This window comes from Phaenicophaeus curvirostris, chromosome 17 (assembly GCF_032191515.1).
Source record: "Phaenicophaeus curvirostris isolate KB17595 chromosome 17, BPBGC_Pcur_1.0, whole genome shotgun sequence".
NCBI lineage: Eukaryota > Metazoa > Chordata > Aves > Cuculiformes > Cuculidae > Phaenicophaeus > Phaenicophaeus curvirostris.
In genome coordinates this window covers 8,103,806-8,128,695 of record NC_091408.1, presented here as the reverse complement: position 1 = coordinate 8,128,695, position 24,890 = coordinate 8,103,806, and the positions used below count along the sequence as shown (strand labels likewise).

The window sequence follows — 24,890 nt, the reverse complement described above, 5'->3', positions numbered from 1 at the left end:
CCCGGCTCTGCCCGCGCTCAGCCTCGCAGGTGACACCCGGCACCGCGGTCGCTCCTCGCCGCGCTCCTCCGGGACGGGGCACGAGTCGGCGGCGGGGGCGGCCGCCCGGCCCCTTCCCCGGGGAGCGGCGAGCTCGGGCCGGGCGGCCCCGGGGAGACACGCGGCTCCCGCCGCCGCCTTTGTCCGCAGGTGCGGGCTGCGGCCCCGGTCCCCGCGCGGCCCCGGCGGGTTTTATGCGCGGCGCGGCCGGCGGGGTGGGAGGAGCCGGGCAGGTTGTGCCCGCCGGGCCCTCCTCCCTCGCTCGCTCCCCGCCCGGCGGAGAGGGGTCGGGGGAGGGGGCAGCATGGCCTGTCCGTCCGGCCCCTTTTCCAGCGCTCATCTGCCCCGGGAGTGCGGCGCCGCTCCTCGCAGGGAGAAGAGGTCCGAATGGAGACAGACGGCAGCCAGCCCGGCCTCGCCTCCCCGGACTCCCCGCACGATCCCTGGTACCCCCCGCCCGCGCCGCTCCGCGCTCCCCCGGCCCCGCTCCCCGGGCGGCGGCGGCGGCGGCGGCGGGGCCGCTGCCAACATGGCCGATGCGCCCGCCGCCCCCTCCCCTGCCGGCCCCGCGCTCACCGCCCTGTGTCCTTTCCCCCCGCAGCAAGATGTTCATCGGGGGCCTGAGCTGGCAGACCACGCAAGGTGAGCGGGGCCGCACCTGCCGCGGGGCCGGGGGGGGCCGGGGGTGGCGGGGCCGGGGCACCCACCGGGGCGCGCTGTGCTTGCAGAGGGCTTGCGGGAGTACTTCAGCCAGTTCGGAGAGGTGAAGGAGTGCCTGGTGATGCGGGACCCGCTGACAAAGAGATCCAGGTGAGAGGCCGGGCCCGCGCCTCCCTTCTTTCCAAACACCCCCCCCCCCCCCGCCATCCATCCCTCCATCCCGCCCCCGCCGCGGCCCGGCCGCCACTTTAACCAACTTTCTCTCTTCTCTCCGCATCCCCCTCTCCCGCTCGGGCCGCGGGGCTCAGGGGCTTCGGGTTCGTCACGTTCATGGACCAGGCCGGCGTCGACAAGGTCCTGGCCCAATCCAGACACGAGCTGGACTCCAAGACGGTGAGATGACTTCTCTCTCATCTCGGGGCTGCGTTTGCCGGTGCTCCCATCCCGGTGGGAGGCGGTGAACTATCGGTTCCCGGTGCGGACCGGCCTCCCCGGGGACGGTTACCCTCCCTCCCGGGGCTGCGGGGCCCCTCGAGGCGTGACCGGGGCCCGCTGGGCGCCGGGACCCCCCTGGAGTCGGAGCGGGGCCGCGGTGACCTGCGCCCTCCCCTCGGCACGGAGCCTTGGGGCTCCCCTGGCTTCCCCGGGAGAACTTCTCAGAGCGGTCGTCGAGCTTCAACACTTTATTGTCTCCGAGCGTGGCCAGCGCCCGCCCCCGTGGGCCACCAACCACCCGCCCCCGCGGGCCACCAGCCGCCCCTCGGCGTTAGCCACGGCTCCAGCCCTCGCCCTGCGAGCCGGGGGGCTGCCTAGGCCAGCGGGAAGGTCTCCGTGGTGGCTCCTTGGATCCTATCATTCCCGCTCCTGCCTTGCGAATCTGCGGCGCTGGGGAGATGCGCGGGCTGTTTTGGGGGTGGGGGTGAGGTGACTGAGTGGGAGGTCCCTTCTTCTTACTTTTAGTGACTTGCCTTCCCCTGAATTCCTTTTCTTTATTGCTGCCCCGGGGTGAAGGTGAGGGTGGGGATGGGGGAGCCGCAGGGGCTGCGAGGGGGTGGCACGGTGAGGGGAGACGTTCCGGCTCAGGGCAAGGGCTGCCAAGGAGCCCCAACTTTATTTCTTGCAGCGCATGGCTTGGGTGTCCTAGCCTTTATCTTGGCAGAGGGGAGAGGGCGGGAGAGCGAGACTCCGCTTTCTTAGGGTTTACGGCGTGAGTTGCAGCGAGATTTATGTCTGTTCCTGTTTAACTGCCTGGATCGCTCCCTTTGATGTGTACAGGTCCTTCCTCCCCACGGGAGCTCCCGGTTAAACCTACCCCAGCCTTCCTGGCCAAGGCTGAGTCCCCAGGACTCCCAGCCCTCCTCCTTTCAGGAGTGATGTAAAGTGAGTTTTGCTCTGGGTGAGGGCGATGGCAAAGTGTTTTGAGGAGGGCCCAGGGCTTCCTTTTTTTCTCTTTCTTTCTTTTTTTTTTTTTTTTTTTCACTAGCCTGTGTAAACACGGTGTCTGCTCAGCTAGTCCCGTCATGAGTCTGCGGGCTGGCATAGACCCCTCTTGGAAAGGCAAGTGATGGATGTCTGTTGTAGTGCTAATCCTGAAAGCGTTCTGGGGCTAGAAGGGAGCTGAAACCCACGAACTCCATTCTTCTTCCCAAACCGCCATTGCCACCTGTGCGAAGCCGCTGCCTGGCCCACCGTGTGGCCCACGAGGGCAGGGTGGGACGGGCAGGGGCGGACAGGCGGGCGCTGCGGGAGAACAGAAGGGCCTCGTGGCGCGGGGCGCGTGGGGACCAGCCATTGAAATTCCTGGCTGCATCTGCTCCGCTCGCCCCGCTGGCGTGGTAGGGAGAATAGGGGCAGTTTCACCAGGGCCCTTTCTTTGTTAGGAACTTTGATCCTCTCCCTCCTTCCTTTTATTTTTTATTTAGCGCGATTTTCAGCTGGGTCAGATGTTTCAGGGTATTTTGCCTGGTGAGAGGTTGGTCTCGTGGTGCTGCATGGAGCCTCCGTATGGCTTTTCCCTGCTGAGCTGAAGGGCTGTGCTGTGAGTCACGGCTTACATGACACAAACTCATCTGAACACTCTTGTAGGGTTTTATGGAACTGTGCAGGAAAAGGCCTGGTGTCCTGACAGGACAGCCTTCTCTCCAGCTTGGTGTCTCCTGGAAAGCGGCACTTGGATAGACAGTGTCTGCCTAACTTGTTGCTTCATTGTTTTCTGATTCTTCCTACCCGAACGAGTGCCGTTTGCCCGATTCTCCAGCAAAATCCTTGCGCTTTTCAGACCCCTCTTTGTTTGTAAGCTAGATAGCAGCAGCCTAGGGGGTTATTTATGGAAATGCTTGATATGAGAATTGGCTTTGTAGTCTCAAGGTAAAAGATTTGCAGGACTTTGTAGAGCTGCAGCTGGCCGCTGCCTTGAGCTTCTTTATGTGCGCTGGGAAGAGCGGTCTTGGCGGTGCCGGGTCACCCTGTCGTTTCTTTGTTGCTGAGTTACTGAGTTTTTGCTGGATTTGTCTTTTGTGGTGGAGGGAGCGATCTGCGGCTTGCAGGCAGTGCTGACTATTGGAGCAGAGGTAGCCGTAGTGGTACGATGAACGAACTAACCCAGTCCTGAGGTCTCACAAGACCTTCCCTGTCCTCCCTCTGCTTTGGGGCGCCACTACCAGCCAGGTTGATGCAGGAGTTACATGACCTGAGCTGTTAAACGGTGTTGGAGATGGCCTGAGGAGTGTTGCTGAGGAACCCGGCCAGCCCGCTTGGTACACCTGCAGTGTTGGTGGGATTCCTCATCCCTAAAGCCTTGCGGGGTGAAGTGGAGGCAGTTTGTGCTAAAGCGACTTCCACTCCCCACAGCCTGATCCCGGGGTTTTGTTTTTTGGGTACAATCTGAGCAGTTTTGAATGCTCTTGCTCTTGGCAGATTCCTATCAAGTTTTGTAAAAAGGATCTGTTACGTCAGCGCGTGACACTGAAACACAACTCCTCCAGGGCCATTTGTTTTAACACCAGAAAGGAGGGAATAAGGTACCAGCATTTTTGCTTTGATTAGAAAGACTCCAATGACTGAGGAGCAGTCCAGTTCGAGTAACTTGAGTCCGGCACTGAACTCACTCCTCTCTGCGTGTTCCCAGGGCTGCCCCTGGAGTTGGCCACCCCAGCCTCCCTCTACCTGCAACAATAGCTGGTTGTGCCGAAGAATTTGTGCAATGACTGGCTGCTCCCTCCAGCCGGGAGGACACGTTATCTCTGCCCAGTTGATCACACTCAGGGTAATGAGAAAATGAGGCCGAGCTTAGCATTGCTGAGTATGAAAGCATCTTCTTGGCAGGAGCTGAATGACACTGGCTGAGAAGTAAAAGACAGTAGATTATTGTTTTTGCTTATTATCTGCCATCAACCTCCTGGTCTCCTGCCGTCCCCTGTCCTCAGAATTCGCTGTGGGTGCCTGCACTGGCCAGGAAACACGGAGGGGGTGTGCGGGGGTGTGGGGAGGGTCGGTTCGGTTCCGATGCCCCAGGGAGGCACCGCAGGGTATGCTAATCCGCTGGAGCTTGAGGCTTGGGGAGGGAGGTTTGTTTTTGAGTTTATTTGTGCTCTTCACTTTTGCCTCTGTTTACTTACGTGCTGAGTTTATTTATGTTGTAGGCTGTGAGTCAGGATGGAGGTGGGGAAGGCAGGGAGAGAGGCTGGTGGAAGGGTGCGGGGAGGCTGGGCTCTGGGGCTGTGTGACAAGTGAAAGGACACGGGACGGAAGGGAGGCCGGGCTGCAAAGCTGAACAAAGCAGCAAGTGGAGCTGGAGAAACATAGCTTCCTTTTGGGCTGTTTGAGCTGCCGGGCTGATGGGATGACGCTCTGGGCTGTCCTCCCAGCTGCAGCCTGTCCAAGCACGGGGATGAACCAGACCTGCCTTTACCACAGGTCTTTGTAAGCTGATTTGTAGGTCTGGATCATCCCCAATGTGATGTAACTATATAGGAGTTGCTGTAAAAATAGGCTATAAAGAAAGAGGTGGTGGCTGAGGAGGAGAGGAAGCTTCACGGGTGTTTGGCTTGCAGCTGCCTTAGTGTTGTCCTGGCTTTTGTGGTGGGGAGAGGCCGATGCAGGCGTGCGTTCATCCGTGCTGAGCCCAGCAGAACGCCCAGCACCTGGATGACGGCGCGGGGACCGGCAGCTCCGGCTGGCAGCAGGTTTATAGAGAAGCTGAACAAGCACAATGGAGGGCTCAGCCTGCGGAGGGGAGGCATCGCGTCATTGTGTGCAGCGCAGCCTGGGGAGAGGGGCAGCGCGCTGCCCTGCCGCCACAGCCTCTGCAGCCAGTGGGGCTTTGGACCCCTTGGTTTAATTTGTGCCGTTCTGTCTGCTCTTTTATTTCTTCACCTTGTGTTTTGTGGGATGAAATGCTGGGCTTTTTGTGTGCTACCTCTTTTCTGCCCTGTTACTGCCCGTGTGAGCTCTGTACTTGCAGGTAGAGTAAAAGGGGGGAGAAAAAGGGCAATAGAAATCACTTTTAATATGAGGCCAGTGATGCCAGGCACCCAGGGGCAGGCCCAGCGAGAGGGAGCAGCCCAGCCTGTTAATCCCAGCATGTGATGGGCTCTGGGCGCATCTGGCCTGCGCTCAGCCAGAGACAGACCACTGCATGCTGGGACTTGTAGTCTCTGTGGATTATACCTTACCAAGAGGGAAAGATATCTGCAGCCAGCTTCATTTTATGCACCTCAGGTCGATTATTTGGGATTTGAGCAAGGTGCGCTGTGGGCGGAGACAGCCATGTGCGTGTAGGAAACCCTGTGTCTGTAAATAGGCAACGAAAGCGTGTTCACCTGTTCTTCTCCTCATCTCTTTCAGATTGACCCGAAGGTAGCATTTCCCCGCCGAGCACAGCCCAAGGTAAGCGCTGCAGGCAGCCCTTGCCACCTAAGGGGTGAAATTCGTGGTGGTGAATCGTGTCCCTCCGTGCGAGGTTGCCAGTGCGCGCAGCGGGGTCGGTCCCTGGGGTCTGCGCAGGGCTCCCCTGGAGCAGGAGCTGCTGTGTCGCCTCGCTAGGGTGACGTCCTGCACCATGATATGCTCCTGTTGGGCTCACAGCACAGCGCAAGGTGCTTTGCCTGGTGCTGGAGGAGCTGGGAGGCCCTTCCAGTGTAGTTTAGGGTGCACATAGTTAGAGCTGGTGAAATAGGTGCTGCCCAGGATGAACTTGGCGTTTCCAGCCAGCGCCTGGAAGTTTCTGGCCTAAGGAGATACAGAACAGCTCTGTGCTGCATGGGTTATGGATGGAAAGACTGTCGTGTGTACAAATTGGTGTGTGTCAGGAAAGAGGAGAAAAAGTTCATTTTGTGAAATGCCCGTGTGTGCTTCAGCACCAGAAAAGGCAGAAGGAGTTTGGTGTTGGACTTCATTTACAAGAGGCTCTGGTGTTGGAACATGCAGTTCCAGGAACGTTTTCCAGGCGTGCAGCTGGAAACTTTAAACTGAGGAGCCTGCAGCAGGCTGAAAACTGCCTTTAGGCCTTGGGTCTCCCGTTAATTTAATTCTTTGATAGGAGTTTTGAAATTCAGAATCTCAATTCCAAGTGTTGCTATGGGGAAAACGAGCTAGGGAGAAGCAGTGTTGAGAAGCAGAGAGGGAAGAGGAGGCTGGTGCCGGGAGGGAAGTAAAGGGGGATCAGGCACTGAAAACAATTGGTGAGCAGGTATCCCGAGTAACTGGAGCCAGGAAGCACATGGTAGGAATTGGGTTAATTCCATTAAGCAGTTTGGTGACAGAAGGTGCTTTAGTGTTAGAACGGGCTGCTCTCCAAGCCAGGGAATTGCTGCGGATTAGCCCTATGCTCCTTGGGGTAATTAGGACCATGTGTTCCTCTGAGAGCAGGGGTGTAGCCAAGCAGCCAAGGGGAGGATGCAGCTGGAGAGCCTGTTCAAAGGATGTTGGTGAGCCTCCACCTGGCAGCAATGGCCCCTCTCAGAGCAGTTAGTTTTCTTCCTCGTCCCAGCTGCATGAGTGACAAGTGGCAGAGGGATCAGAGGGATCTGCTCTTTGCCTTCTGGGAAGGCAGAAGAGATTTAACTGCGAGTTGACAGGGCTCTGTTTCAGTGTCTGGGAAATGGGTGTGAAATGGGGCTTACTCCACGCAGGACTGGATTTGTGAGCTAGGAGGGTGAAGCCTGAGGAGCCTACCTGTGCCGGCAGCCCTCTTGCCTATGTTTCCACTCTGGGAAACTAAACAGGCATCTCTGAGGGAGGCTGGAGGAGGCCAGCTGTGCAAAGTGGCAGCACTGCAGAAAGAGCTGGAGGGCTGGGGAGGGAATGGTTGTGCCCCATGTCTTTGGGGTGGTGTGAAGGTGCCAAGGGAGCAGCAGCAGGTTAGCACAGGGAGAGGCTGGTAACGTGCTGTCCAAGGAGAGGAGGTGGCTGGGTGCTGGCAAGCAGCGCAAGGGATCTGGTGTGGGACAGACCCACTGGCCGCGTTGGGCTGGGGGCCCTTGAGAAGGTGGAAGCTTGGCTGCAGCAAAGGGGCAGGCACTTCCCAGCAGCGAAGGGGAGTTAGTGGCCTTTTGATTCTCGTTCTCCTCTTGCTCAGGGTTTTCTTGGTGAATTCCTGTCCTTCCCTTTTCCAGATGGTGACCCGAACGAAGAAGATATTTGTGGGTGGTCTGTCTGTGAACACTACTGTGGAGGATGTGAAGCAATATTTCGAGCAGTTTGGGAAGGTAAGGCTCTTGAGTGGTGCTGGATCAAAGCTGTTGCATCTGGGGCAAAAAGGAGCTTTCTGAACTTGCGCAGGATTAGGAGCCTGCAAGTCTTCTGCGTGGGGTTAAGTAGATTGAAGGTCGGTTACAAATACTGGGGGTCTGTAAATTCTTTGTAGGGGTTACAGCCAGAGACTCCTGCCCTGTGTTGATTTGAAATAAGGAGTCGTGATTATTCCTGGAGTCGGTAGCACTTGGGCTGAGGGAAGTGGTTTTCCACTTTTTTTCCTATCCAGAGGCCTCTTATAGCATTTAGGCCCAGAAAAATTGCAGTTTGTTTAAACGCTGGAGGAAGGTTTGTAGACACTCCTAACAGAGTGGCTGCAGCATCAGACCTGTGATTTTGGCCTGTTTCTAACTTTAAGCGTTGTGATTGATATTTCAGTAATCCTTTATTAAAATAAGTCTTTTTTGTGCTGAAACTTCTCCTGCTGAGTTTTGGGCAAGTGGTGGTGTTGGTTTTGGATGTTGGAAGAAAATTTGGCTCTAAGGCTGTCCCTGATGTTGGTCTGGCTCTTCTGTGCCACCTGATGAGTCAGAGAAGGGTAGGATTCTGTGGATCGAAGTCACTTGTGCCATGGTCTGTGAAAAAGGTGTGCAATTCGTGAGTTGGGACTGAATCAGAAGATAGAAGGGGCTCAGTCTTGGTCCTTTAGTCTCCTGTCAGGAGGCTGTGAGCATCCTCAAGAGCAATCTCGGTAGTATTAGACCGAAGGATCTGAAGATTTTTAATGAGATTAGGAACTAAAGGGGATCATCGTACCCAAATGCTGAATGCGGTCACCTCTGGGACAGGACACCATGCTGGTTTCACTGTTGTTCAGTGGTGATGTGGGCGGGTTTGCTGTTTGGGGCAGGAAGGGCTGGATTCTGTAGCTGCTGGGACCTTCCTGCCCAGGAAGGGAGGCAGAACAAAGTTTGCTTGGTAGTAAATCTGGCCAGGACATCACTGGTAGCATCGTGGATGGTGGAGGAAAGTACTATGGGAACTGTAGAGCGTGAGGGGTGAAGGCTTTGGTATTAATTTTCTTCTGAAAGGTCCTGCAAGAGGGTGATGTTAAAGCACATTAATTGGTGAAAGGAATGGGAGCTTTGTAACCTGTTTTGTCATATTGTTGGAACTTCTGGGCAAAAAGTTTGGAACAGGTGTTTGCTCACTATTTTTGTTCAGCTTCTTGTGCTCTTGAAGTCAACTCTGCCGTGACTCCAAGTGGGACTCTGTTATGTTTCTCTTCCATCCTAAGAGAAAGTGGCAACATCAAAAGCGGTCAGATGTCCCCGTGTTTGCTGGTTGTTATCTCTGTGTGGTTTTATTTTCTCTTAGAAATAAGCAAACTCTGTTGTGTCACCAAGAGCTTTTACCTGGCGTCACTACAGGTGTCACTGCTAAAGATGGTGTCCATCTGTCTGTGTACTCTGAAGCTTGTGTTTGACTTCTGTGTGCTTCTGTGCTGCTGATGGGTGCATTTGAAAGGAAAACAAAATGTCTGGGGTGTAATCCCCTTTTATCCTTGACCGTGCCTCTGTTAATTTGAAGCAGGAGCACGTCAGGTAGCACAGTTTACCAGCAGCTATGATTGCCCCAGTTTGAGAAGTACTTCCCGGTTGGTTTGGGATGTTCTCTTGTTATGTTCCTCCTGTTTAATGGTCATGTGCTGAAAGGTGTCCTGACGTCAGGAGGCTGGCAAGAACTGGTTGTATTGGATTGTTTTCTCCGGACTGGGCAGAAGGGAGAGTTCTGCATAGCTCAGTGCAATTCAGTTCCTAAGAACCAGCATTCTGGACAGCATCCGATGCTCAGAATCTGCATGAGGCCGGTGCAGCTGGTCTCCTGGCTCTGGGGAGTTTCCGTGGAGAGAGATCAGGACTGGTCAGGTTGACTTTGTATTTTTGGGTTGGTTTTCTGACTCATCTGGCCATTTCAGCTGAGGAGAAACTCCTCACAGCTCTGAGATAAAGCATCTCTCCTGGCCTGTAACTGCCCTCCAGGCTAAGCCTCAAATAAAGAAAGGCTTGGAGAACTGTTTCCTGAGAAATTCTCTCCAGTCGGTAGCTCCGTGTGGCTGATGTGCAGGATCAGTGGGATAGCGTGTTTCAGAGGAAAGCCTCCGTGGCCATCGGCTCCGAGGTTCTGAGCTCTGAATGCGCCGCTTTGTGGTTTGAAGGGTTAAGAAAAGCGTGTTGCCTTCAGTTTCAGATGTGACTCACAGAGAACATGGGTACGCAGGCTCTTTTGGTGTTTGTTTATGATACTCTAGGGCCTCCTGGCTTTCAGGGGTCTCCTAGGATCCTTCCCCAGACCTGACTCTGTGATCATCCATCTCCTCAATTTATGGCCTCTTTAGGTGAGAGGCGGTGAAACTTCTGTTTTGTTACTCTCGTCTTGGAAAGCCTCTCTGAAACAATCTTTTCTAAGTCATTTGGGCCAGTACCTCTCTGGAACTGAAGTGCAAATGTCTGAAAAGGAAATGTTGAGGATGCTTCTAAAGCATTTTCTTGGAGGACTTGTCCCCAGAGGAAATGGCTTTATCTGTGCTCCCTCTTCTTCCGAGCAGCCCCACAGTTTTCTAGGATCTGGCGAGAGAAAAATTGTTCCCCTTTCCTCCTGCCTGTCCAGGAAGGTATGAGAACCCTTAGAATCTAGGGAGGAGAATGGGGAGCACAAGTCTTCATCCTGTCTTGATTCCTCAGGATCGAGGTACCAGGTTCCTGGGGGTGATTTTGAGTCAATCTTTGAGAATCCAGTGGCAACCTCAGTTTGGGTCTCGGCTTTAGGGAGAGATCATGCTCTGCTGCTGAGGACAGTGAGTACAGGCTGCCCAGTGGGTTTGGTGCGGTCACTTCTTGGTAGGGCTCAGGCTGCGAGCCTGAGCGTGCTTTACTTCTGCCACCACTTAAGGCCTTTAAATTAGGGTAGGTACTTTTTGAAAAATACATTTTAGTCCAGCCAGAGAGTACACACAAGCTGTAGGAATTCTGAGAGGAAGTGTATGGCCTGCAGTACAGCCAGGGGCAAATTAGATTATCACAATGTTCTCTCTGGCCCAAACCTGTGAACTGCAGTTCGCGAGTCTGCCAGGGCAGCCAGTGTCGGGTCAGAAACAGCATACCTCGTGTGTCCATCAGCAGGAAAAGTTGGAAATTTGGTGGGACTGGAAATGAAATGGTTTTCCATTTGATAAAATGAAGTTCCCAAGTCCGATTTTTTTTCCATTTTGGCATTTCTGCTTGTTCTCCAAGTTTTGTTTTGTTTCCTTTCCTTGCTGTGTCCAAAACCTTCTCTCAGCTTTGTAAAATGGAAGTGGCAGAAGAAAAATGACAATGTGAGAAAAGGAAATACAGAAGTGTTATTTAGGGATAAAGGAAGAAAAGGAAAGCCTGGAACCCCAGTTCTTCATATCAAAATATCTGGTTTTAGCAAGCACAAAAGGTGAAGCTTCAAAGAGGATCCCAAATACGCCGTGAGTTTCTCTGCTTCAAAGAAGGACCACTTTATTTTTTTTTTTTCCAAAACCGTGAATGAAAAACATTGGCTGCTGCTTTCCTGAGGAAGAAAATACAAAGGCTTTTTTTAGTATAGCGAGAGAGACTTGAGAAGTGCTCTCAAGCTGTCTATGGTTTGTCAGGTGCAGCTGCTTGGGCTTTGAACATAGCGCGATCTCTAGGAAACACTTCTGGCTCCAAAACGCGAATCTCTCTGAGATGCAAGCTAAGGCCACGGATATGCTTTCTAAAGGAGATTATTTTTTCAACTGTAGGACAGAAGTCTTGGAAAGAATTGCACTCACAGTGTGCGTAGCCAAGTGTCTTGGCTTAAGTCGGGTGATGTTGGACATCTTTAGGCTGCACAAGGAAGTATTTCAGCAGCCTCTCTAGACTTGGGCTACCACCCTCCCTGAAACCTGGAACAAAGGGAGGAGGAGGGAGATACGCTGTACCTGCCACCTCAGGGTAGCCGTCCTCTGTCTGAGTCAACGCACCCAGGGAGCTCAAGTCCCAGCTTCCTCCTTTTACACGTCATCCTGTGGGAACATGTTGTTCTGTAGTACTTCTTTTGGGGAAAAAAGGAGTTGTAAATCAGGGTAATTTCTTTGGACCCTGGGGTCTCTGATTGTGTAGGTTAGGTTATTTGTTTCAAATCATAACTGAAAAAACTCAGATCATCTTTCTTTTCCAAGGAAAAGAAAGTTCTGATGAGTTTTTGCAGTAAAGTTAAATAATTGCAGTATAGGAGGTTCAGAACAAATAAGGTGTTTTTGTGGTGGAGCTTATCTAAGCTGTGAGATCTTTGTCCCAGGATGCTGCTGCTAAAACTTGTGTAGGCTTCAAAATGATTGGACAAGTTCATGGAACATCTTTAAATACAGACACCCCTCTGAGTTCAGGAAATCCTTAAATCATAAATGGCTGGAATATGACAGAGTATTCTGGAATCTATCGTAATATCCTTGCCTTGTCTTTATGTTTTTCCAGAAGCATCTGTTGTCGCCTGTAACTTGGAGGGGTGTTGAGCAAGGTGGGCCTCTGCACCAACTTGGTGCAGGCTTTTGTTTGTCATTAGGGGAGAAGTCAGTCCTTCTGAAACTGGAAATGCAGAGGTGCTGGAAGAAATGGGGCCTGGACCCAGTTCAGGTGTCTGGGTTTCTTGTGTGCTTTTTGCATTTCATGAGGCAGAAGTGCAAGAAATATATCCACAGTGACGTCTTTGCATGACTCACTAATGAGTTGTGGCTCCAGTGGTACTTGAGAAGTGCTTAAAACCCATCTGCATCTCTCTCTGGGCCTGCAGGTGATCTGCGTATGTGGATGACTTGGTCACGAAAGCTCAGGCTCTCTGTGAGGCAGATCGTGCCCAGAGAGAGATCTGGTCTCTAAAAATATCCTGGAAGCAAGCAAGAAAAAAGATCTGCTGAATTCTGAGGAGGATTCTGACCTTTAGGCTGCCATCTAATGCTCGTTCCAAATCCTGTGCTGTTTGCCTCAGACAGGTTCTGAGATCTCACTCGTACGATGACTCTGGTCTTGTCCTGACCCAGAAAAAACCACTCTGTCTGAGGTGCTGGGTTTGATGAGGTCATGTACACCTGCCAGGGAAAAGGTGTGGTCGACTTGGGTGGGCGAAGTGAGTTTTCCCTGCTGGCTAATGGAGAACCTCTGGATAGTGGTGGGGAATTTTTTTAAAGGAACACTTGTTCCTGTGCATATAGTGGACATGATTGCCCTCACTTTAGATTGGGAGAATGTTAATTAATTAATCCTTAATCTGCTGCTCTCTGGAAATTTCAGGGATCAAAGCTTCTTGTCAACCTGCTGTGGATTTCCAAACTGGATTTTGGATTTTCTTCCACAGATCAGAGGGCAATTTATGCAAATTCTCACGCGTAACATGGTGGCAGTGAACAGATGGGGAGGGGAGGAGAAGGGGAATCTGATCACCTCTCTTGTGGCAGTAGGCAGTTTGGCTTGTGGTAACAATGCCACTGGAACAAAGGGTTCTCTGTGCTCCGCATCTGGTAGGCAGATAGCCAAAAATGCTGTGGCAGTAATGGTCAGTCAGGTCTTCGGTGGTTCATTCGATATTTGCCAGGTGCCTGCAGTGTGAGAGCGGGCAGGAATACCTGGACAAGCTGTCCCGCTCACCTGTGGCACGGAGCGGGCTCTGCTCGCTGCCCAAATCTCATTTCCAGAATTTTGAGAGCGGCTCCACAGAGCAGGGTAAGAAAGGTCCTCTGGGAGCTGTGCTGCCACAGTCGGTGCGTCCTCCTTCCCAGAATCGGCCTGACCTGTTTGAGCAGCTGGGAGAACCCCGTAGGGTCACCACTGCCCTCTCTCCACAGGATGACTGGGCAGTTTCTTGACCGTTTGATTTATATTTCCCATTGAAACCACCTCAGCAGCTATTCTTCTGCCTGATTTTTCTACACATATGTTGCCATGGTTCCTCCTGGGATCAGCCAAGCCGTCTTTAGTTGCTGTTCTGGTGGAAGATGCTGTCTCTGCAAAGCCTTCGCTTGAATATTTACACCTTCCTTCAAGATCTGCCCATGTAGAAGTACATCCAACATTCCTCATCGAACTTGGGTTGGAAATGTTATTTTTTTCAACCTGCATGAGGCTGTTCTTGGCCTCCTCCTTTGCAGACACCCAGGACTGTCCTAGGAGGACTGAAAGATCTTAGGAGTGGGACTAAGTCATTGGCAGTAATCAGACCTTTTGGCCAAGGCTGGGTGGATCATACCGCATTCTGTTTTGGTGTGAAATGCCTCCGATCTGTGCACCTGAATATTCTCGTTAGGCTGGGGGCTGCTTTGCTGGAGAGTTTCTCTCTAAAACCCGTGACTGTTGCTTTTCCTTCCTGTCACCAGCACACTGCTCGTGTCAAGCCAGGTGCCGGTTTGAGAAGGTGCTGCAGGAGGTCTCTTCTCCTCTCAGGAAGGTGCTGCAGGAGGTCTCTTCTCCTCTCAGGAAGGTGCTGCAGGAGGTCTCAGCAGTGGCAAATCCATGGAGGATTAGAAGAGCTTCCTCCTCAGAGACAAACCTTTTTTTGACTTTCTGAATACTTTACCTCCACTGAGAAAAAGCTTTTATCTTTCTTCCTCTCCCATTTGGTTTTCCAAAGCAAGAGACCTGCTGGAGACAGAGCTGAGAGGAAGCGATACTGGATAGCTTGGGTTTATGGCTTGGAGCTGTGGTACCTGCCTCTGCACTGCCAAGTGCCTGGCAGAGGAGTTGCGTCCCGCAGTAGGGTTCCTCGGGGAGGATGCACCTAGAGAACGAGAGTCCCTGCTCTTGGGACTCCCTTTTTTTCCTTGACATTTTTGAGAGACATCATTCCTCAGAGTTATCAAACCTTGAACTTCTAACCTGCGGTGCTGGGTAACTGAAGGCTGGACCAGCAACTTAAACGGTTCCCTGGGAGAAAGCGTTGACCATTAAACTAAACGGCTTTCTAGTGAAGCGATCTGCTTCTTTGGCTCTGTTTAAAGAATGGAAACAAATATTTATTTAAGGGGGAGGAATGGAGAGAAAGACAATTCACCCAGCAAAAAAAGCCTTTGTTAAAGTACAGTTATGATCACAGGTTATTTCCACACCCTATTAAAAATGAACTTAGGCGTGTTCCTGAAACTGCTCAGTGCCATTTTCCACACATTTCTACACCCAGTTCTGGTGGTTGCCCTGTTTCGTCTCTTCCAGCCCCTGGGGATGGCACCCACATCCCTGGCCCTCCTAAGAGCCTGGACCCTCTTCCTGCCCCTGCTCCCACATATCCTTGTGTCCCCCTTTTGCACCTGCCGTGTCCTCAGAGCCCTCCCCACCCCTACCTACTGCCTCCCCCACGGGTGGGCACGGGGGTTCTGGCTGCAGCGTGGTGATGGGGATGATGATGACGGTGGCGAGGGTGGTGTCGGTGCCCCTGCAATGGCTGTGGCTGTGCAGGTGCCTGTGAGGTGCCCGTGCCCGTACAGGCAGCCCTGCTCTCCCTGTCCCTGTGCCCGTGGCTCTGCCGGTGCGGGTGCCTTTGTGCGGGTGCTGCTGGGGCGCAGCTGCCGTTGGCGGCCCCGTTGCCGCGGCGATGGCCCCGCTGGCGCCCGCCTTTGTCGGGCCTGTCGGAGCTGTGAGAAGTCGGTTCCCCGTGCAGGAGGTGCCCACTGGGGCCTCTGCTTGCCCTGCTCTTGGGGCTGTGGGGCTCAGGCCGTTTGAGGGAGCTGCCATCCCTGCAGTGCCAGCCTTGGGGAGCCGCCCCCATCCCTATTCCCAACTCCATCGCCTTCCTCATCCCAATTCCCAACTCCATCCCCTTCCTCATCCCAATTCCCAACTCCATCCTCATCCCCAACCCCATCCTAACCCACTCACTAGGGGTAATGGGAAGGGTTGAGCCCGGACCCCTGCTGCAGCCCCACTGCCGCACCCCCCGGGTGCCCTGAGTTATCACTCAGCACTGGCTCTGCGCTGTCTGAGACCACTCAACTCATCTCACTCCTTCTCTTAAAAGGAACTGAGAAGATGTTTGCACGTCAGTTTTGTTGGCAATAAAACCCACCAGCTGTAGCCATTCAGAGAGGACCTAGAGTTGAGCAGGGTGAGACTGTTTCACACTTTCTGTGTACATACACATAGATACCTATCTTATCTTCGATTATATTTCATGGCAGGAAGCAGCTTTCAAGTAGGGATCGTGTGTAACTGTCAATGACTTTGCAAGATGAGTACATTTTGCGGGGCTGGGTTGACGCCTGATCTCAAAGCACCAGCAGAAGCTTTCAAGAAAGCTCAGATGGAGGAAGGCTGCAGCTTTCCTCTCAGCATCGAGTGTGGTTTGCAATGAAGTGGTTCCATGTGTCTCCCGGCTCCGAGTGCTCCAGCACCACAGAAGTGCCCAGTCCATTGCTGGAAGATGGTTTTGTGTGTGGCGGCGCTCTGGGCTCTGCCCCTTGCAGCTGCTACCGCTGTCCAGGCTCTGTAAAGAAGAGGTGGTTGCTGGGGCTGGTTGGAGGGAGAAGGTCAACAGCTGAGCTCTGTTCATCCCTGCTGGGTCTTTCATCTCATCGTGATGTGTTTGTGAATCCCAGCTACCTGAGCTGGTGAGGGGGCTGGAGAAAAGTCTTATGAGGAGTGGCTGAGAGGGCTGGGATTGTTAAGCCTGGAGAAGAGGAGGCTGAGGGGAGACCTCATTGCTCTCTATAACTACCTGAGAGGAGGTTGTAGAGAGGAGGGTGCTGGCCTCTTCTCCCAGGTGACGGGGGACAGGACGAGAGGGAATGGCCTCAAGCTCCACCAGGGGAGATTTAGGCTGGACATTAGGAAAAAATTCTTCACAGAAAGGGTCATTGGTCCCTGGCAGAGGCTGCCCAGGGAGGTGGTTGATTCACCTTCCCTGGAGGTGTTTAAGGCACGGGTGGACGAGGTGCTGAGGGGCACGGTTTAGTGTTTGATAGGAATGGTTGGACTCGATGATCCGGTGAGTCTCTTCCAACCTGGTTATTCTATGATTCTATGATTCTTTGGGAGCAGCACTGCCAGGGCTTGCTGTTGACACAGCTTTCTCCCAGCGTTTACTGGGTAGGAGGACAGCTACATTCTCAGCCTTCGAGAACTGGATGGAGGAACGGATGAACAAAATGAGACAGTAAAACCTCTTGAAATGTTTTTAAGCCATGTCAGGTTTCCCCACAGCACGTCACATTTATGCTGGCACTGTGAAGAGAAATGGGGCAGGAGCGAGTGGCACTGGGGAAGGGGAGCATCATGAGCCTCCAGCTCCCTGGCTGTGTCTTGGGAAGCTGCTGAGGAGTTACAACTTCACACAGACCCAAAGTATGTCTGCTGTGGCTCCAGCTGGACACATGGCATGTTTCTCAGGTTTTTGTTGACTTGGCTGAGGGAGACTGAGCTGGAGCTGGAAGAGCATGGGAAGAGCAGGAAACAGGTTGTCACCTGGCTCTTGCAGGGTGGATGTGTTGGTCAAGCCCAAGGGCATCAAAGTTGATCTCTCTCTGCTTGTGGTGGCACTGGAAACCAAGGGCTCCTTCCATCCTTGAGACATGGAGGTGGAGCCAGGTGTCCCATTTTGTCCTGGGGGTCTGAGCCCTCTCTCTTCCCCGCCTGGGGCTGTGGGCTCTCCATCAGCACAGGCCTGTGCCGGGGGGTGGGCAGTGCCAGTGGGCTGTTGTGGAGAAGGCAGCGATGCAGATGCTTCCTGGGGATGAGGCAAGGGAATAATCCTTCTGCGGAGTCAAGGGCGCAGAAGGCTCCCTGCTCTGGGAGCTGTGGTCTCACATGGAGGAGGAGCAGCAGGAAGTGAAGGAGGAGAAAGAGGAGGAGGGCAGCTGCTGGCCGGAGACTGCTGCCACCTCCCCTGAGCACTTGCACGTCCAGTTTCATAATCGGATTAAGGCAGTGGTATTAGAGAGGAGGGATGGGTCAGTGGGACAGGTTTACACTGGGGCTTACACGGCAGGGATTGAAGTGTATTTTTTAACCCTGCTGGGCCTGACCCGCGGAGTGGAGCAGACGCGTCTCTGCAAGGCAACCCCAGCAGGGAGATGGGGGGAAAAATGGCAGCAGGCGGTGGGATGCGCTGGCCTGGGAGGAGAGCAGCCCTAGGCCGGCTGGGGGATGGGATCTGGCCTCCCCTCCCCCCCGGGAAGGCAGCCCTGCTCAGGCCTTGCAGTAAATTTGCTCTAATTACAGCCTCCAGCAGTGGCAAACCTCACTTAGAGGAAAGGCTCCTCTGGGGTGGGGGTGGGGGCGCTTCCCAGCTTTCCCAGGCAGGCTCTGTTGTCTGAGGCCTCCGCTTCCCCTGTCGCTGGGAGGCCCCTTATTCCTCTCCCCTCTCCAGATTTGCTTCTCTCCCCCCCGCTTAAATCTCCTCTCCTTTGAGGCTGGGATTTGGGAACAATGCCTTCCCTGCTCCTTGCCCCCCAGCTGGAGCCGCAGGCAAACAATTGGGGTCGCTTGCTGCCAGGGGCCGGGCCGAGGGGGCTCAGCCCAGCAGCACCTGCCCCAGGCTGGCGAGGGGACCTGCCTGGGGGGTGCGTATGTGCCCACCCTGCTTCCTTCTCAGGGGCGGGAGGGTTTGTCTTGATGCCCTCTGGGTTGGGAAGGGGAAACTGTGTGCAAACGTGTTAGAGGGTGCTCGTGGCTACAGCAATAACCTGATCTGAGCCCTGCTCTTTGCAGGTGGACGACGCGATGCTGATGTTCGACAAGACAACCAACCGACACCGAGGTGAGAGCGGCCTTGTGGCCGTAGGAGAGGGAACTGCAGAGGGTTTGCCCCCTGTCTTGCCCAGGGAGGGGTTAGTATCCCAGCAGCAGGGCACGCGGGTCGCAGCTGCTCTTTATCTTGCCTCCAGTCGCCTCATCCTTTCGCATCTGCATCCTTTACCAGCGTCCCTTACAGCACAGAGGGCTTTTGTCCAGTGCGCTTCCTGTGCTGTAAACTCGCCGAGTTGCAGATATGTGAGAGGAGGCGGCCCCCTCCCCTGCCTGCTTACCTCCGCGGCTGCAGCCCGCAGTGTGTGTCTTACCTTGTCCCGAGTAATCTGAGCTCTGGGAAAGCTGACACGAGAGCCTGAAGAGTGCCCGTCTCTTGCCCCTTCCTCGGCCTGGAGCCTGCTTGTGCTCCCAGGTCACCTTTTCTTACCCAAGTCTTGCTGCTGGGATTTGGTTACAGGATGGGAGCGAGGTTGCAATATTTTGCACTATCCGGACCCGGCCCACCCATGGGCATCCCTGCCTCCCGCTTCCCTGGTGAGACTGACTGCCCCAGAGTGCGGCAGGGCGCTAGTGTTGACCAGCTCTGAGATTTATTGGCAGCAGCTTAACCTGCAAACAGAGCTTTGGTGCCTTCCGAATCAGGGCCAGTAACAACCTTGTGCTGGGCCACTCTTGTGTGTTGTTTGAGGCACTTCCAAGCACCTCTGCCCCTGGGTCAGCGAGGGAACGCTCCCTTCTGTTCTCACTACACTCTGTGCCCTTCAGGTTTTTCCTTTTTTCTGCAGCCGTTAAATCTACTGTGGTTGCCTGGCCCAAGGTGTTGTTCCAGCTTCGTCTTAAAAGGGAAGAAGTGTTAACCCCTGCTCCTCCATGGGTGCCTCCCGGTCACTAGTTGGATTACAGAGTTGTTGGGTGTTTTGGAAGGAGCAGGGAGGGCTGCCGTGTCTGCAGCATGAGGCTCTGGTGGGGCTGAGGGCTGGCTTTGGCGTCAGGGTTTCATTCTTGAACACCTGAGCCCCTCCAGTTGTGGCTGTTGAGGCGAATGGTGCGTAACTACCTGGGCACAGAGACGGAGGAGTTTATGGGGAGAGACATTTTTGGCAGTGTGAAGGAACAAGTGGGTTCTGGGCAGCAGATCCCTATCTGGTTTTGAAAGTTATTTTAAAGCACCACGGCACTGGTCAGTTCAGGAAAGTGGAAAGCTCTGCTTAATCCCATCTTGCTCACAAGGCAAGCTTAAAGACATCCTCCCACCTGCCTCAGTTTTCCGGAAGCGGCTGCAGTCAGCTGAGAGGAGTTCAGTCTGCCCACCCGAGTTGGTCTTTGCCAAAACTGTCAGCAAAGGGGCTGGTGAGAGCAAGGAGGTGTGAGCGTGGGCCAGGAACCAGGAACATGCTGTCCCGTCTTAGCCAAGATACTAACCTTGCCTAGGTGAAACCCTGCAAATCGCTTGCCTTGTGTAGATCTGTCTTGCTTTGAACAGCAGCATTGCTGTTTGCCTGCTTACATGAGGCTTTATGCTGAGGAAACGTGCAGGGTGCTGCTGCTTGTGGGGCGCGCTGAGCGAGAACGGCGATGTCCTGGGAAGCAGCTGTTCGTTTCTCCACCGGCTCTTTGTGTGAGCGTCGGCCGGGATCCTCCCCAGCATTATCAGCCACGCGTTTTGCCTTGCAAATAGCAAAGCGGAAAAAAAAATACTTGGTTTTGAGGGCAGTTGGGTTCAGAGCAGGTGGGAGGTACAGGGTGAGGAGGAAAGGGGGGCCTATAAAGAGATGGTTCTGTTCTTCTCATGTGTAAAAGCAGGGTTTGCTGGAGAGGGAAGATGAGTGACAGGCGTTTTAGAAAGGGCTGATTGTACCGTCCTTCTCTTCTCCTGCCAATAAAGGGGTGTGGGTAGCGGCTGCAAACTGTGCAGAGCTCTGACCTGATCAAGGAGTTTTGCCTTTTCTTCAGGGTTTGGGTTTGTCACATTTGAAAGCGAAGACATTGTGGAAAAAGTGTGTGAAATCCACTTCCATGAGATCAACAACAAAATGGTGAGTGTCTGGGGCAGCACTCTGGGAGGAAGGGGCAGTGAAACGGGATTGAATGGGGCAGTGGCTGGCAGCGTGCAGGCCAGGGGCAGGTTGCTGGTGGTAGCCGGGGCCAGGGAGTGCACGGCAGAGAGCCCTGCCTGGTGCTGTGGCAGCGCTCCATGCCAGCTGAGCCTTATCCTTGCTTTTTTTTTGTGGCAGGTGGAGTGTAAAAAAGCCCAGCCGAAGGAGGTGATGTCCCCCACGGGCTCGGCACGAGGGCGGTCCCGAGTCATGCCTTACGGGATGGATGCCTTCATGCTCGGGATCGGCATGCTGGGTAAGCCCCAGGACAGATCCCTCCCCAGCTCCCGGCCGTGCCAGGCAGCAGCTTAGAGGTTTTATTCCAGAGTGAGCAGGGCGGCCAAGGGCAGCTCTCTCTAGTGCAAGGCCTTGCGGTGCTTGGGGGCTGCCAGGACCTGTTTGCGATCACCACTTGCCCTCTGGTGGCACCTGCAAAAACTGCAAACTTGTCACCGCTGCCCTGCGACAGCCCGAGCTGGATGCAGCGTGTGCTGGGCTGCTCTGGCCCTCTGCCTCTCTGTGCACGGCCCCGCAGTGACAGAGCATACAGACTGTTATTCTTTAATGGCTCTTGTGGAATAGGTTGTAAGCACATAGCTGAACAGAGTGTGGAGTAATTTGTGCCCTGGCATCTTCCTCCCACACTTCTACAGGCTTTCCAATTCATTAGATGATTAAAGAGTCCCCAAGCTTCCACTGAAGCAACGGTTCATATAGATGTACTTACTGCCATTTAAAGACTGTAAAAATGCCCTTAAAGTTCTAGTTAAGCTTTGTCTCACTTTGTTCCCTCCCTCTCAGGGACAGCAGGTACCTGGTGTTGCAAGGAAAACGGTGCCTTTATTGTGGGACTGTCTTGTAAGGAGAAGTTGGTGTCTGGCAGGCTCAGTCTCGTGTCTGTCCGTGATGCTGAGGCAAATGTGTTCACATACAAGATTATAAAAAGAAAAAAGTCTTCTGTAGCCTTTGTTTCCGTGTCTACAAACTCTCGTGCCTGGATCTGAGGGTCAAGCATGACCCTTCCAGCACAGGTGCTGTTCCTGCCATCTCTCCCTCCCTCTATTCATTGTAGCCAGGCTCGAGCCAAACCAGGAGCACACACTGTTTGCTCAGGATCATGGCTGGTGTTGCTGGGCAGGGTGTACTAAGCCTGGCTCTCCTTGGTCAGCCTGCTGAGTAGCAGTTAAGTCACTGAACAAAACCCCAAAAAGGGCATTTTTTCCCCTAATGTTTTCACTTGACTTATTGACGGAAAATAAATCTCCAGCCTGTGGCTTTGGGTTTTGCCTTTTCTAAGCCATCAGAATTTTAAAGCGGCAAGGCTCAAGCTGAGTCATTGGGAAATCCATATACTCATATCGTGGGAGATCTCAAATCAAATATTCATCTCTGAGGCAATACCCTGCATTCTCGCAAGCTTGTTCTTCATCAGTGGTCAGCTTCCTGGGGAACAGCAGGAGTTGTCCTCCCACCTGGTGCCAGGAAGAAGTGCTCTGCCTGCATCCACCAGCACTTAAAAGTGACTCAGAGCTATTCAGCCGTTCAAGTGCCCCCACCTCCCTGATCTCCTCCTGTTTGTAAATCCGGCTGATGCATCAGAAAGCCTGAGTCTGCAGAGCTATGAGCTTCTGAGAAGATCTCCATGTCCTTACATGTTTGGAGTGAGTTAAAAATTAAATGGGCCTGCTAAAACTCTTCGGCGAACTTGCTTGTGCCGTGTGTTTTGCCCAGCCATTTCAGGGGTTTCAGCCACTTGTCCTGTTCGTGCTTTCTAACTCCAACGGTCACACTGCTCGTGAGCACCCAGACAACGAAGGTGTGGACCCTGCGAGCTTGCAGTAACCAGAGCCCTTTTCTCTTCCCCCAGGTTATCCAGGCTTCCAAGCTGCCACCTATGCGAGCCGGAGTTACACTGGCATTGCACCCGGCTATACTTACCAGTTCCCTGGTGAGTGTGCGCCCTGCTCGGTTCTTGGTCTGCCTTCAGGTGACGGGAGTCCCTCGCATGGACAGTGACCCAGGCTCTGCCCCCTTCACCCTTTCCCCTGTTCGGTCTTTCTTTAAATTGGAGACGGATGTGGAAGGGGGAGGGGAGAAGCCCTGGTCTAGGTGGGAACAGCCTGTCCTTCATTAGGATTAGCCTCACACTTCGGTGGCAGGAAAAGCCCAAGGCTTCTCTGACGCCCTTTATGTTGGCCTCCCCTGTAGGGCTGCTGCTGTGACACAGAAGGGCCCCTGCAGCTCTGCCTGTCTTGCTGCCTTTGTGTCTGTCTGTCTCTCTTGACCAGAGTTGCCACCACTCTGAAAGTAGCACGGAATTTTAAAACGTGGCTTTCCGTGGGCCGGGAAACTCCTGGGCACCCAAAATGCAGGCGCCTGCAATGCTGTGGTTGTGTTCTGAACAGCGCCTGGGTTGCTCGCAGCCTCCAGAAAACATCTGCTGGGGCGATGGGCTGCAGATCCCTGCACGCCGGGTGGTTTCAAGCTCCCAACTCCACCATGTGCTCAGAACATGCACTGTGCGATCAGTGTCTGGAACCTGCTGTGCTGCAGCTGCTCAGAGCTTTCTGAGGCCTCCTCCCTCCCATTCTCTGCGAGGCAGAGGAGCGAGGCAGAGCACAGTCAGAGAAAAGGCTGTCTTGCTATTTTCTAGAGAAGTGGCAACTCTGAGCATTCCTTCCTTACTCCATCCCTCGGTTTGATGGTTTATATATGGAGTCTGGATGTTAGGGGCTGGGAATGGGAAGTTGCCTCCACCTGAGGCAAGCCCAGGCTGACTGTGGCTGGAAGTTGCTGTTGCCTCCTGGCTGTCTGGAAGCTCTTTGTGAATCCAGTTTCTGGATCTCAGTTGTAGTGGCTCCAAGTGCCTGATTGTAAACCCGCACCCGGATGAGCACAGCGCATAAGGAGCACCCGCTGGCACAGCAGCCAGACTGGATGGGTCACAGGGCAGGCCTGAGGCTGCACAGTGAAGCTTGCACATGCCCTACCTTGGCCAGATTTATTCTAAAAATGGATCCTTTCAGTCTCCAGGGCAGGAGTCCAGCACCTTTCAGCACCAGTTATAAATTAATTTAACAAAGACACTGCTCTGGTTGCAGTCTGGCTGCAGGCTGCCCCCCCAGCAGACCCTGCAGCCATCTCTCCATGGGGTCTCCTTCGGAGCGTTTGATGAGTTCCTAAGCTGTCTTACATTTCGTTTTTAGAGTTCCGTGTAGAGCGGACCCCTCTCCCGAGTGCCCCCGTCCTCCCTGAGCTAACAGGTCAGTCCTGCTCATTTCCTAAACTCACAAGCTGGAAGGGGAGATTGGGGCTTTGGGCTGTTCCAGTGATGTTGCTGCTCCACAGCCTGGCACAGTCAGACTGGAAATGTTCCTTATTTCCTCTTCCATCTGTACAAGCTCCATCCAGAGCTGCGGCTGGGAAGATGGAGAGGCAATCAGAGCCATGTGTATGGCCTCTGAGAAGGGCAATGCAGGTCATACCAAATGGAGGCGTGTAATTCTTAGATGGCGTTTCCTGCTGCTTACCTCATTTTTAGCTCCTCGCCCCAGGCTGAGTGTAAACCAGATATGGAAAACTGCAGAGAGCAGGGTGACTTCTCAAAGGTCTATAAATGACCTTAACCTGAGCTGCTGCAAGGATGAGATTTTGAGTGCTGGGAGGAGGGAGAGGGTGTGGGAGCACTCCTGGTTACTCTAATCCCGTTTCCCTGCGCAGGAGGGGCTGCAGGGAGTGCTGTCTCTGCTGTGGGTGGTGCAGCTCCCCAGCTGCTCCCACACAGGCTTCTAGGGCAGAAGTGAGCATGGTGGAACTCTACGAAGTCCTGCCGTGCTCATAGGGAACTATGGAATGAAATGTGAGCAGAGGGCCGTTCTCCAAGGACTGTAGTCCTGGCTCAGTGCAAATACTCTCTGGATCCTCAGCCCCTGGGTTGTGTGCAGAGTGTTATTGTTAAGTGATGCTCCTTCTGTCTGCTCTCCCTTCCATGGCCATGTTTTCCCCTGCTTTGTCATGTCCATGGTTTTGTCGTAGAAAAGCAGCTTTGTGTAGCACCCTACTCCCCACGTGCCATCTTATTTCCATGGTGTTCCTCCTCCCCAGCGCTTCCCTGCCCCTGCCTCTGTCAGGGTTTGAATCTCTCTGCAACAGGGGTGTGGAAAAGCTTCCTGAGAAGCTGTCCTGGAATTATCAGCACCAACAGGCTCAAAAGGGCGTTTCTGTGGCACAGAACCGTGTCATTCCTCAGAGAGCCTCTGTTCCTGAGCTGAGGTTGGCAGCCACCAATGAACAAATTGCCCCAGGGAAGGGAGGGGAAGACCACATCCCAGCTCCCTCTTAGTAAAACCCTTCCCTGACACCATGCAGGCAACCGCTTGAGCACCTGACCCCACCTCCGAGCCTTCCGGTTGCCAAACCGAGGACACGTGGGACCGGTTGTTTATTTACATGCGTGTTTTTCAGCAAAACCCATAAAATCTGTAGAGGAATGCTGGTGCCTTGGCAGAAGCTCTTTTCCCTCCAAGGTCCACCCCAGCTGCACCGTGCCTTTTCCTAGCGGAGGTGAATCGCCGGGGGCCTGGCTGTCACCAGCGGCTGGGGTGCACCAGGGCTCGGCACAACA

General features: G+C 53.9%; 1 protein-coding gene across 5 annotated transcripts in view; it reads left to right on the top strand.

The window, feature by feature from the left end:
* The first annotated feature begins 289 nt into the window (after positions 1-289).
* MSI1 (musashi RNA binding protein 1) overlaps positions 290-24,890 on the top strand; it is a 29,092-nt gene continuing 4,491 nt past the window's right edge. Inside the window, exons 1-11 of one of the 5 annotated variants that reach the window (XM_069870811.1) lie at positions 290-485; positions 641-681; positions 768-849; positions 1,008-1,092; positions 5,545-5,586; positions 7,314-7,406; positions 18,132-18,180; positions 20,124-20,206; positions 20,405-20,522; positions 22,134-22,214; positions 23,473-23,529. In XM_069870811.1, the coding sequence (XP_069726912.1) occupies positions 427-485; positions 641-681; positions 768-849; positions 1,008-1,092; positions 5,545-5,586; positions 7,314-7,406; positions 18,132-18,180; positions 20,124-20,206; positions 20,405-20,522; positions 22,134-22,214; positions 23,473-23,529 (790 nt within the window). In that variant the 5' untranslated portion in view covers positions 290-426. Of the gene's footprint in view, positions 486-640; positions 682-767; positions 850-1,007; positions 1,093-2,991; positions 3,965-5,544; positions 5,587-7,313; positions 7,407-18,131; positions 18,181-20,123; positions 20,207-20,404; positions 20,523-22,133; positions 22,215-23,472; positions 23,530-24,890 lie in introns of those variants that run through there. The other 4 variants (XM_069870813.1, XM_069870814.1, XM_069870816.1 and 1 more) reach the window with 4 other exon arrangements.